This window comes from Eufriesea mexicana, unplaced genomic scaffold, assembly GCF_001483705.2.
Source record: "Eufriesea mexicana isolate 0111107269 unplaced genomic scaffold, ASM148370v2 scaffold812, whole genome shotgun sequence".
Classification (NCBI taxonomy): domain Eukaryota; kingdom Metazoa; phylum Arthropoda; class Insecta; order Hymenoptera; family Apidae; genus Eufriesea; species Eufriesea mexicana.
In genome coordinates this window covers 432,859-446,634 of record NW_016909009.1, presented here as the reverse complement: position 1 = coordinate 446,634, position 13,776 = coordinate 432,859, and the positions used below count along the sequence as shown (strand labels likewise).

General features: G+C 51.5%; 2 protein-coding genes across 2 annotated transcripts; one reads left to right on the top strand and one right to left on the bottom strand.

The window, feature by feature from the left end:
• Nucleotides 1-3,067: 3,067 nt before the first annotated feature.
• On the bottom strand, nucleotides 3,068-4,045 carry LOC108547016 (transcription factor Sox-21-B). Its single transcript, XM_017899344.1, has one exon. It carries the CDS (start codon nucleotides 4,043-4,045, stop codon nucleotides 3,068-3,070), a length of 978 nt encoding a protein of 325 aa, XP_017754833.1.
• A 7,702-nt stretch (nucleotides 4,046-11,747) lies between these two features.
• On the top strand, nucleotides 11,748-13,668 carry LOC108546968 (aldose 1-epimerase). Its single transcript, XM_017899282.1, is given in 7 exon segments — nucleotides 11,748-11,845; nucleotides 11,918-12,048; nucleotides 12,149-12,342; nucleotides 12,404-12,577; nucleotides 12,775-13,016; nucleotides 13,246-13,447; nucleotides 13,489-13,668. Coding segments are annotated over 7 exon segments (1,221 nt in total).
• The last annotated feature ends 108 nt before the right edge of the window (nucleotides 13,669-13,776 follow it).

The following is a 13,776-nucleotide window of genomic DNA, read 5'->3' as shown; positions in this document are numbered from 1 at the left end:
TCGCAAGGAAATTCGAGGTTACGAATTTCGCTCGCCGTCTCCCGCCATTGTATCACAGCTGGCGTTTCGTCGTGCGAAACCTTCGTCTCGAAGGTTGCCCTCGCAGCGGTTCGATCGTGATTCCGGATCGCTTTTGGATTCGTCGGATACCTGACACACTCGTTCGATCTGCTCGATACGGTGATCCGAGCCTTCGTGGCTCTATCTAACATTCATCTCGTAGTTAGACCGCTCGAGTCGAGATTTAACCTGTTACCTGTGAAACGACGAGTTAACTCGTCACGCGGGTTACCGAGTTTTTAGACGTAACTATTCGTTCCTTCGACGCTTCGTTACGTCGGTATTATCGACACGAATTAGACACCTTCTTCGACGCAGGAAGAGCGATCGGGTTCGTCGTCGGATGCGATAACGATCGATTCGATTCGGGTTGAGACTGCAGGTGAAAATGACGGTGAGAGGCTGATTAATGAAATTCATAGAGTCATTTATTACTTTGATTCGTCGATAATAATAAATATATGCACATACACGATAAGAGACATTGTTCCTTTATTTCGTCGACTCTCTTCGTCGGCCGCTATCGATGATATATTCTCTCTCTCCCCCTCTCTCTCTCTCTCTCTCTCTCCCTTTATGTCCGTTAGATCGCGACGAACATCCACTTTTTAGAATGAAATCCGCTCGTGTGAATTTCGATCGATCGTTCAACGAACATCGTTCACGTCGGATGGACGCGTTTTACACGATCGTGCTACGAACAAATAATAACAATTCATTCATAACGAAACACAAATTGTACAGACCCGATTTAACACATCTATACACACGTATACGCCGTACGAACGCGTATACACGCTTACCGATCGCGTCGACAATTTTATTTTTCGCGCTCGCTCTTATGGACTAGCGTCTTTCGCGACTGTTCGGACAACGTTGCGACGTGTGTACCTAACATTACACACACACACACACATATACATATCACGCGTGTAAACGGGACTACGAAACTAGTAACAAACGGAACGGAGGGTGTCGCGGACCAAATGCGACAAAATACGAGGGGAAAAACGAGAATAATGAGGGAAAAATAAATTCGTCGGACACGATCGCCCCCCCCCATAAATAATCCTATTTACGGTGCAACAATTTTCGCGCGTGTGCGTGCTCTAGACGTTAGTTACAACAAGAGGTACACGAGGCGATTTTTAGACCTACGGAAAAACGACACGTACACGTGGATTGGTCGCGTTCGCCGCGAGGTGCTCGCAAGAAACGCGAGTACCCGCGGGAACGCGCTTGTTACGACGTAACGAAATCACAGTTAACGACTGGTCCATTTACATACGGACCATGGTGACGAAAATGCTTTCGAGAAGAGCTTAGTAAAATAGCGCTGCGAACATTCGAACGGGAAACGATTCGTGGAATAATTCCATCTCGTCTTCGAGGAAACTTTGACCCGTCTATCGCGATGTCTCGTCGCGGCGATAAACGATTACCCCGAATCGTTTCCCGTTTCTCGTTTCGTTGGAGACTCTACTCCAGGGACAGGCTAAATCGTACGAGAGCGCAAATCGTTCGATTCCGTCGACGATTAGCCAATTGACCGCGAGAATCGTCCTTCGATGGCTTCTTGAAGGCTTGCCTGAAGGCTTCCTGGCGAACTCGTACGATCCGCTACATGCGTGGATCCTCGTCCTGGACGAAATACCATGCGTGGTCGTTCGCTTAGAACGAACTGTCCGCAGATCTCGCTGTTGCGTTGTCCACGTTGAGAACTCTCATCTCCACGGTTCTTACCTATACACACGTTTATACAGAAGAGTTTCTAAGTTTCGGATCCGGACGTTCCTCGAGAACGGGCGGGAAGCCGCGTCGCCCATGCAGGTGGGCAGCTAATGCGCGCGAGCGAAACAAGATCTGACGGATACAGGACGTGCCGTCCCACGAAATACTATTTTCTAAAACCACGATGCGAACGATGCCGTTTCGGCTCGTTCCTTAATCCTACGCGAATCGTGTATTATACGGACTATTTACATTCGTAGAAACGATATATTAAAACGAACGGTAACGACGCTCGAGAGGCAAGAACGGCAATGGCGCGTAAAGCATCGGGGCCCTGCCAGACGGACAGGCCGCGTCCGGGGAGACGTGTGCGAGAGAGTAGGTGAGTCGAGAAGGCCTGTTCGAAATCGAAGGAGTAGAACAATGGATCGTAAGGCCAGGCCCGGGGAAAGGTGGCGAAGAAGTGATCTCGAGCTCGCCGCGGGTGTTCGCGAACGTTTCTATCCTCGATTTTCGTCCGTGGCAGGGATCCATCCGATTTCGATGATCGAGCGACAGGTAAAAGACACATCCGCAATTAGAAAACATTATTCGAAAACAATACGGTCCACCTCCTGGGGGGAGGGGATGGTCTATTCATGGGGCACCACGGCTTACAATGAAGCCCATTGAATAAAGCAAAACGAATCCGGGGCCTAAACGGCTCTTTTGTTCCAGCGCATTAATATGCTAATTCAATTATCCGCGTGGTTGCCGGCAAGCCTTTCCCGAACCCCGGTCGATCCTCGATCGACCTTGAGAATCTCGCCTCCCGGTTCTCCGCCCACTCTGCGGAGGATCGATGAACCAAATTCATCGACGAGAAAAAGGAAAAACAGAAAAAGAAAAAAAAAAAAAAGAAATTGGAATGGGAAGAAAAATTGCCACGGATGTGCCCCGGTGCCGGATCCGGCGCTGATCTTCGTCGACTCTCGAGCGCGCCGCCGGTATAAATACACGTCGTCGGTTTTCCCGCGCGACAACATACATGCGTGCGTATAGTGGTCACGATACGACGATACACGATTTTTAAAAACTAAATCTGCGCGGTCGCGTCGTCGGGACGTCTGTCTCGATGTCCCCTTGCATCGATGGAAACGAGAACCCGCTTTCCCCCAAGCTTCGTTTCTTCTCTCCTCCATCTTGCCTCTTCCTCGTTCACCGCGGCGATCTTTCTCGTTCCACGAACAAACCCGAACGAACGTTCCTCCGAATCCTAACAGACGGATCTACGGATCTAGAATATCACGGAGACTGGCCGGCGTAGCTGCTCCAGGTCCAGCGTGGTCGACGTGGTAGGCGTAGAGACTTGCTGATGAGACGACGGTATCGGCGTGGACCCCGGACTGCTTCCAGGACTGCTGGTGGTCGTGACGATGCTCCCGGAGCCGGTCGTCGACGAGGATGAGAACATGAGCGGCGGATGTGGCGCTGTCGCGGCCACCGTGTGATGTCCGGTTGGAAACAGTGGCCCAAGATGAGACGCCGTCGTGTGATACGGCTTACCTGCTGTCGTCGGCGAGGAGTAGAAGCCGGAGTAGAAGCTGCTCACTACCGCTGCGGCGGATGCAGCGTTGTTGTTGGCCGCATCGGCTGCAGCCGCGGCCGCAGCCGCAGCAGCGCTCGACGACGTGGACCCGGTGCCGCTGCTACCGGCCACCAGCTTGCTCAGGTGGACGGCGTCGAAGGCGGAGCCGAAATACGGCGGCAGAGGTGGATAGTCGAGGGGGTGCGGATGATGATGATGATGGGAGACCGGTGCAGCAGGTGCAGCGAAGTATGGCGGCAGAGGGAAGCTGGGGAAGCCACCTGGGCTCATGGAACCCGCCTTGCCCGGCACCACGGACACCGGCACCTTCGGCTTTCTTCGTGGACGATACTTGTAGTCCGGATGTTCCTTCATGTGCATGGCGCGCAGACGTTTCGCCTCGTCGATGAAGGGTCTCTTCTCCGTGTCGGACAGCAGCTTCCACTCGGCGCCGAGTCTCTTCGAGATCTCGGAATTGTGCATCTTGGGGTTGTCTAATGCGATCTTCTTTCGTTGAATCCGAGACCACACCATAAACGCGTTCATAGGCCTCTTAATGTGTTGCTCCTGCGACGACGGTGTCTGTTGATTGCCCACGTTCATATCCTGACTCACGTGGTGCACCGAGTGCAGGTCCATGCCGGAGAGGAACCCGTAGCCGGGGTGTTGTTGGTGAGAGCTCATCATGGTCACCTCGTTGTCGTGGATGTCGACGAATCGCGATCCAAGTTTCGCGGATCGTTCGATCCCGTTGCCTCCGAGCTGCCGCCCCGTTCGAGCTTCCTCGTTTTCGTTAAACTTCACACACTCGCGAGCGGACGATGATCGCGCGCTCGATGACAGTCCTCGTTCTCGCGTTCATCCGCCGATCCACGTCTTGCCCGTCTTCCTTCCGTCGGAACGACGAGGACCACTCTGTCGGATTCGGGCGAGCGATGAAATTAAAAAGGACGTGCACGAGTGACGGAAACGAGGTGTCGCCTAGGCGCAAGTGAACGCGGCAAACAGTCGAACGTGCTCGAATGGAGTGCCGGTGTCGACTGAGCGTGGACTGCCCGTAGGACCGGTCCACGACCTGCCGGAGGGATCCATTCTTCCTCTCTCTCTCTCTTTCCCCCTATGGCTGTCTCTGTTTGCCTTGCGTCGTACGCCGCGCCCACGTACCGACCCTCTTCACGCTATTCGTCGAGGTTGCTTCGGTGCACGCGTACCTTTTCTACCCTTTCTCCCCACTGAGCGACACCAGCACAGCGACCAGAAACAGCAGCAACCCCTCTGTGCCGTAGCTGAACCGAGGAGGGCTGCTGCTGCTGCTGCTGCTGCCGCTGCTGCTGCTGGCTGCTGGCTGCTGGCTGCTGCTGCCTCGGAGACCGCGAGCTGCAATTATTATTATCGATTACCTCGATACGATGAAGTACAAATAGCGTATAGGCTGCCCGTTATTGACTACCTCTGTTCGTGTACTGCTTTGCACGCCAACGGCGACGCGATATCGCGCGATAATTGGTTATGCTTGCTCCCACCCCCGTTCACCCCTGTTGGACCGCCGTCACGACGACGCGGAGGATTCTTGGTCAACGAGCTCGAGGACTTTCGAGTGGATTAGGTCCTTTGCTTCCACCATCGCGTATTCTTCCTCTGACCCCGAAACAAGCGAGTATCGACCGAAATTCTACGATTTTTCCCTCGATTAGAACCTCGTCGAGAGCGATCCTTTCTTTTCTTCTATTCCTCTTCTGCTTCTTCCAATCATTCGAGATTTCGGATTTCTATATTTTCCATAAATGGCGGTTCGTAGGTACGTAACGTTTGGCGCGGTAACAGGGGTGTAACGATTTTTTATTTTTCGAGCGAGCAGTTTCGGCTGAATTATTTCCAGAGATACACGGGGTATTGTATTCGAAAAATTTTCATTTTCGCGTAGCGAATATCCGAAATTCTCGTTGTTTCGTGTCTCGTAGCGGCGAAATATTTCGGAGCGCTATTATCTCTCGTAATCGGGACTCGAAGCGCCCCCTTCGCCCACCCTCCGTAGTCGTGGCTTGTCTTCCGACCCTATCGAACGAAACTTATCGCGTTACGAACGCGATGATCCGACACGATTACCAAGGAGGATGATTAACACCGTTTGCTCGTTGGTCGACTAATCCGGGGTCGTTTTGTCGAGTAATTAATCAGAATTCGCGTGTTGGCGTCCTTCTTTCGCCCCGTTGAAACAATGAGGGGCTGAAATCTGCCGGTTCCTTTCCTGTGGGAAATCTGTGGAACAATGGAAAAAATCTCTCGACGACAGGCACTTGGATTAGAATGGAAAGCAACAGCGGCGAAAGGAGCGAGCGGTGCCCCTTTCCCAATCTCGACTCACCGCGCCCTCCGCTCCCAAAGGACATTCAGCAATGCGAACGAATATGAGCCTGCTCGCGCGCGCTCTCTCTCTCTCTCTCTCTCTCTCTCGCTCGCCGAGCCTCCCTCTGTCGGTGAACTGCATTAGTCGTTTGTGCTTTTGTGTCGCGGAGGCGCGTACGCTTCGCCGCGGTGTCTCCTTACTTCGATTTTCGAATAATCGATTAAGCTTCCTCCGCATTTTGGAACGAAGCTGCGGTCGACCGAGCGGCGTCATTTCGCCGCGACTCGCGCCGTATCAGCGATCAGCATTCGTCCTCGCGAAGAGATCCAAAGGGATAATATTCCTCTTTCCCGCGTATAATTTGCACGCGTCGCGGAGGCTCCGGGTGAATCGATTTTTCGGAAATATTATTTTAAAGAATTTTCGGAATTTATTCGCACGGCCGTGGAGGGTATTGCTGCGTCTGCATTGTCCCGTTGCATAATAGCGAGAACCTGGCGAATAAAACTGCTATCAAAATCTGCTGCTATTTAAAAAATCGTCGATGGCGCTCGCCGTAGCACCGGGAACGGGAGGATGACGTAGTGCCAATAAGAGAACGGTAAACAGAGGGAGGAAGCGATTAAAGCGCGAAAAAGAGGAAAAAGAGGAGCCGGACTCTCTTGCCGGGTAGGAAAAAATCCGTCGACGGATGGTCGCCATTCCGTCGGTACGGATCCTGGGAAATACGTGCACGTCCCCCGCAGACGCACACAAGTCGGCCGGGCCACCAACACACGGCAGCCCTTCCGTATGCAGTTGGGTGCAAATTGGTATTGAAAAATCTCGAAGTCAATTAAAACTCGAGATACAAAGGATTTGGCGAGACAAAATACCAATTATCTCATGTCCTCCGCCTCTGCCTGCCCCTTCGATTCCCTCCGCCGGCCTCGAGGGGTGCAACGGGCTGGGTGGTGGGCGAGGTGACTAGCGGCGGGGGTGGCGGAGGGCTGAGAGCGCTTACAAGAACTCAATTCCATTAAGCATTCAAGTGAATAAAACGAGGCAGCTCAGCGTGGATGGGCATCTATATAACGCAGCTCGCATCTCGGTTATCTACCTAATAAAGGTTCGACTGCCACCCCCACCTTCGTCGAACCACCCCTCTGCACCGGTTCTCCGCTACCCTCTACGACATAAAGCATGTGCCAGTGAGGTGTCTATGAGACAATCCCCCGGGATGACAATGCTTATCCCACGTATGAATGCCGGCGATGCTTCCTAGGTAATTTAAGTATAGTCCCCTTCCTCCGCCCTTCTTCCACCGCCACCCCCCGATACAGCCCAACTGCCTCACCCTCTCTTTTCACCGCTTTGCGTCATCCTTCCACCTTCGACCATTCCAGCAAGCCGCATATCTTCGGCCGTGCGCGTATGAAAACCCGTTGTCCTCGTTTAACGATTCCCATTAGGCGACTAAATCTTTTCGCAGCCCTCGCCTCCGTCTTTCTCTCTTCCTTCTGGATAATCCGCGGTTAGAAAAGCCGCGCTGCCTCTCGTTCATCCGGATCCTGTGAATTTCGAATGAGTCCGAGATACATACGTCCGGGGACTCTGTGTCGATGGTTTTGTGCTCTATCGAGCTATTGCCAAGGTCGATCCGAATGGAAGTGCCGTGAGAATCGCGGGGTCCTCACAATAGCCGGCTTTGTCTCACCGGAGATTACGATTTCGAGAGTGCAAGCTCGCGAATGCGTTTCGCCACGCTCGCTGCAGGTTTATATATTCCTTCTTTTCATCCTTTCTTCCATCGAGCTTTCGTCCTCCTTTGCCCGCGATTTCTGCGTCACTGGAGCAGCTACGGCGAATAGCGAGATGAACCGAAACAGTTACGCCAGCGCTGTCTTTCAACGCGCTCCTGCTGCACGTGTACGTGTACGCGAGCACCTTCCAAGTCGACGATTCAATTCGACGATCGATTAATTAGGGTTCGAATTACCGGTCGGACGCGCGAAATTGATTAATCGAACCAGGTTGGACCGCGCTATGCGCGGCCGGTGCAATTAGTTTACTACGTAACGATCCAGTAATCGCGACGTCGAACTTTGACAAACTATGTCAAGTATATATTGGAAGACCTCTGAGTAGAATCTTGCAAGTTCTACGTTCAAACTTCTTACCTCGAAATTACGTAAACGTAACTCTCGAACGGTACCCGTTCGATTAATTCCGTCGCTTTATATTCTCTCTCGTTCCATTTTCTTTAACCTTCTTCTCCTTCCCTTGTTTTCCCATCCACCCGTCGTCAGACAGGTTAAAGTCATCGCCAAGGATTCGCTTTCCCCCGCAAATCGAATTCAAACGTCTATCAACCACCCTCCTCCTTACGAGAGATCACGCGGACGAAACGACTGGTGGGTCGCAATCGGGTAGCAAAATCCCGGCTAATTAGTAATCGTCCTCCGCCTCTGTTAAATCCGCAGGTGCTCGTCGTATCCAGACAGCACGCCGAGCGTGTAATTCGGATGCGCCGGATTATTCGCGCGACGTTTCAACGTTGATCCTGCAAATTAAGTCGACTGCTCGACGCGGCCGAGCTGTTAGAGGCAACCTCGTCACCGTGAAGGGGGAATCGAAGGGCGGAGGGTGGGCCCGGGGACGGGAGAGAGGGGTTGGTCCTGAAGCAGGTGGGGTAGAACGGAACGTAATCGCAGCGTACTTTGGGTGATTATAGGCAATCGTAAAAGTACCAGAAAGCGACTGGTAAGAGGGAACAAGACAGAGTGGGGTGGCGCGCAGGGGCGGGAAGGAAGGAAGGAAGGTTGGCGACGAGGGAGGACGAGGGATACACGGGCCCATGACGGTGCCACGTCGCCACCCCGACGTACACGCTCGAACGCGTTGCGTAATTAGCGACTGCCTCTCCGGTTTTGTGGGTGGGTGAGGGGGTTGTTGGGCGGCTTGGATGGCGAGGGTGAAGTGGGCGCACCGTTACCGTGCATCGGGATTGGGGCACCCCCCGAGAACGCGTTCGAGTAACTGGCGACCGGCTGAAGCCCGCACCGCGTGCGTGAGCACACGTGCGATCTACAGGGTGGTTCTTCGTGTAAGACGATGTCGTGGTTATCAACGATCCTTCTTTCGCCTTTGTTATTCGCTCGGCTAAACTAAACTTTAGAATAGTAGAAATCGACCATCGTTATGGCGTCGAAACTTTCCTGGCGTCTGTATCTCGATGTGTGGAAAGAGCGAAAAATTCACCGATAAATACGCGTAAATGTTTCGGTATATCTATGGAATCCGGTAATCGCGTGTAACGCATAAGTGAATTATCTTGGCGCGGAATAGAAACATTTGGGGAAAATAGTATTCGAGCAAATGCGCTCGCGCTGCTGTATACTACCAGGAGACCTGGCGAATTGGAGATTCGGTCGTCGACAACCCCAATCGGAATTAACGCGGCGTCTCGTAGCTACTTGGAGGAAGCCTCTCGTACAAACGGCTCGTAACGATCAATTATCGAGCATAACGCTAGACTCGGGAATCATTACAAAGCGACGTTGGATTTTACTACGTAAACAACGTCTTGGAGGGGGCGATTCTCGCGTTAGTCGGCCGCAGATCTGATTTTCCTCGTGGAGAGGGGCGAATTATGCGGTTCGTGGCGTCGACACTAATCCTTGTCGAAACACCCCCGGCACCAGCCGTGGGGGTACAACGAATCGAGAACCACGGGGGTGGCGTAGACCGACGTAGACGCAATTAATGCAGAGAAACCAGCCGCGGACGTCGGGGGAGTTTCGAGGAGGGCATCGAAGCTATGCCACGCCGTGAGACGTAATGACTAATTGAGATTGGAAGAGAGAAGGGAATAATACGATCCGGCTGGTCACGGTAAAACGCACTTTTTTTTTCCTCCCTCTCTTTTCTCCTTCATCCTTTCGTTCCCTTCTCCCTGTTCTCTGGCCCTCACTCCTCACCCCCGCGTCGATTACAAAGGATCTCTCGCCTGCAGGCACACCAATGGAATTACGGGCTACGCTGTCGCGTAGCTCGCAGCCCCGATCCCCGTCGCGATTTTAATACGATCGATTTATCGGGCCGCTCTTAAGTATCTCGAGTAGACCGATTTATCAATTTCTTCCGCTCGTTTTTCGGCTCGACGAAAATCCCTGCCTCCGCGCAGCGTTTTCCCCGAGAAATGGCTGATTTAGCGTACGAATCGCGAGGATTCGCGTGTAGTCGAGGATCGAAGAGGTAGCTAGGGGATGTAACCTCAATGGCAGAGAATATGTACTTCTCCCTTGGTCCAAGCGTTCTGGACGACATCGAAGTCCATCTTACCGGGACCAACGAACACGGCAGCGCGTCCTGGCCGCTTGCAACCCGCATTCATCAACTGCGAGACAATTCCACCGCGTGTTGCGACGCGATTTGTCACGATATCGCGGGAACGGTTCACGGCATCGATATTGTGTCGCGCACAATCCGCATCCAAGAGCGAAACAACGAAGCGAGCGGGCTTGCGAGTGCGGTGGAAAGGGAGGAAGGAAGGAAGGAAGGAAGGAAGGACGAATAGAAGGAGTAAAGAGGAATAAGGAATGAGGATGGAGGAAGGAGGAAGGAGGAAGTAGGAAGGTGGAAGGAAAGATGGAGGAAGGAAAGAAGATAGAACGAAGGAAGTATGAAAGGAAGGAAGGAAGGAAGGAAGGAAGGAAGGAAGGAAGGAAGGAAAGCAAAAGGAAAGGGACTGATACGACGGGAGGGCAAAGGAAGCGGAGTAACCAAGCCAAGAGATTCCTCACACAAGGCAGCCGTCGCGCGAGTGTTCTCCATTCGTCGGCGCTGGGCTCGTCGACATTAAGATAATTACTTTCCAGCAGGACGTGCGCGCTCATTGTTGCCGTTACCGCGGCAGAATGGCATTATGCATTGTCAGGAAGAAAGTGAGGGAGTGCGTGGCTAGAGGAGGGCGACGGGGTGCGAGGTGGTGCGAGAGGGTAGGGGTGCACTCCGTTGGTATACCTTAGCCCGTGGGTGGAGCATTATTCCGTCAGTTCCATGTTTCGCCATTGAAACTAGCGCGGGGGTAGGTGGGGGTTGCTTTCTGTTCCTCGAGGAAGAGCCAAACGCCAGAGGGGTGGGCATCTACCGATGTATCCAACAGCTTTCTCCCGGCCCGACGCCATTAATGTAATTATTTCCAGCGAGTGTTCCGACAGCCTCGAAACGCTTCGCGGGAATCGAGACTGATCAGCCCGGCTGCTGCACCGAGAAAGAATCCGCGTCCTCCGGGGATGCGAATGCCTTCGCGGCTCTCCATTTTCCTTCTTCTACACCTTCCAACCCCCTCTGCCGGCTCTCGCCTTTCCTCAGAGCTCGCCGCTCTGTCTCCCTTACGCCGCTGCACGCTTACGCGCTTCGCACCGTCGCTGACAACTAGGGGATGGATGACTCGTCAGAGCGGTGACGAAGCGTTAAAACGAGACGCGCTTGTCGGATTTGTGTCGCTCGCTTGCAACCACGATAATACCCTGATTTCGCGTAATGGGTTTTCCTCGCGGTCTGTTGCTTTCTTGATTCTCTCGCGTTCACGCCGCGTGAAAATCGCGTGAATTCTTCCGTCGAATTGATGACACTTTGTCGCGGTGTTCCTCGTACACGAGACTCGTTTCTTCGCCAGTGCGCGAATCGCGAACGGTATGGTGTTTTCCGTTTACGAATTCCCCAACTTCTTCTTTCTTCTCCAATGTCGAGATATTTGAAAATGCTTTCGCGAGAAAAGAATCGCGGATTTCTCTTCCGACAACGACACCGCGCCGCGTATACGCGCGAAGTGCGCTTTCTTTTTTCTCTTCCACGCGAAGTTGCTGCTCTTTCGAACAGGTATTTTGGCCGGTAACCTAGTCGGGTGATCGACGGTCAAAATTGTTCGTGAAAACTGGCCGGGTGAATGGCGTTTTAGCCGGGAAAATGAAAAAGTGGAGATGCAAGCGGGCTAAATTGACCGTGGAGGATTAAATCGTTTGGAAAAACGGGGTAAATTCGCGTTCACGTTGCATCATGTCCAGAGCGGAAAGCTTCATCGAGGAAGATGGTTTTGGGTTCGTTCCCAGGCCGGATCGTTATAAACATAATAAACCATTCGAGATTGTTAAGAGGTAAATTGCACGCGTCGTTCGACGTTTCCTGTTTTTCCTGCTTTATCCTACATCCATCATCCGTGCCATCAGATACACAATGACGAACAGGCACAAAGCGTCGGTGCAATTGATATCTTGGGGCGCCGGTATTCAAGCCGTCAAAGTGCCCAATCTGTCGGGGATTTTGGGTGACGTTGTTTTGGGATTCGACGATATGGAGGGTAAAAGAAAATTCCGAATAATTTCTTAGAGTGTCGGGAAGGAGCAGACACCTGGATCGTTGCTTTAGAGGATTGGTAACGCCCGTGAAAATGTAACCAGGTTATTCGAAGAACAGGTACATAGGAAGCGTAATCGGTCGAGTGGTGAATCGCATCTCGTCAGCCAAGATGAGGATCGAAAATAAGAATTACTCCTTGTCCACCAACGACAGGGATGGCGTCAGCCATTTTAACGGAGGCTTCGTGGCATTCGACAACGTGAATTGGGAATCGTACATGTCGAAGGACAACGTGGTGCTGGAAAACCTCCCCACCCTCGTTTCTCAATTTTTATTCGTGCATTTTACTGGAACAGGTGATGTCTCACTTGAGTCCTGCGGGCAGCGAAGGATATCCAGGAAACATGCTAACTCAGATTAAGTTTTCCTGGAAGAACGATAATCAGCTGCTCATCAATATCCGTGCTACTGCCACTGAACCAACTCCAGTCAACATTACGACTAATTGCTCGATGAATCTAGCTGGCCATGTAAAATTGCACATTTGTCTGACATTTTTCCAACCTTTTGTATTATTTATGCATTATTTTATTTTCTTCCTGCAAGATTCTGTCTTTTAATCTTTTATTCGATCCCAATTCATGGTGGAATAAAAGATCGTGGAAGATTCGGTGATAATTATGTGGCAATTTCTGATTAAACTAATTCTTTCGCATTTTTGTTACAGGCTACCGGTGCAAAGGAGTTGAAGAAGCACGTAATCTCGTTGAACGCAGGTAGCTGGACCATCGCGGATATTAAGGACGATTTGCCGACAGGTGCTATATATCCGGTTGACCGTACAGTGTTCGATCTACGTTTACCGACTCAGTTAACCAAGAGACGCCTTTACATCGTACCAGGGGGTGGTTACAACCAGAACCTCTGCATAACCAGCCCCAGCAGTTGGTCTTATCGTTTCCACGCTAGGTAAGTGCACGCAAATCGAGGGTAAGCGGAGGGAAATTAATTAATAATTTAATCGCGAGATTTCTCGTTTACGCGTGATATAAAAACGAATTACAATTTCAGCTTTGACAAAGAATAATTAATTCTTAATTTCGAAATTTGCATCTTTAAATTCGTCATTGCGAAAAATTCAATAGCGTGGCATATCTCCTTAACACGAGTTTCTCCATTTTGCTCTTTTTCTTCGAAGAATCATCCACCCTGGTTCTGGAAGAACTTTGGAGGTATATTCGAATCACCCAGGTCTCCAGTTTTCCACCGGAAACGATTTGCCAGACCCCGATCGCGATTATCCACCCGATTTCGAAGATTACTACCCTTTGGATCAAGTTAGAAAATTCACGTTTGATTAAAACTCCCTTCAAAGCTCGCGAAACTTTGAAATTTCCCGCGTAATCGGTTACAGGCGTCGGGAATAGATGACGTGTCAAAGGAAATTTGGGGAAAAGATGGCGTGCGATACGAAAGACACGGTGGATTTCTTCTGTCACCACAAAACTACCCCGATGCCGTGAATATCAGTAATTTTCCATCCTGTATACTGTATCCTGGTCAAGTTTACGTGCACGATATGGCGTACAAGTTCGGTTTGCTGTCAAAAGACGTGGACTAGCCGATCCGAGTACTGTCAGAAGGTTTGTTCATCGACGAAGATTCGATAGATTTATAATACATATATTTGCGAACCATCTCGACTTGAATAATCCTCGTATTCAGGCCG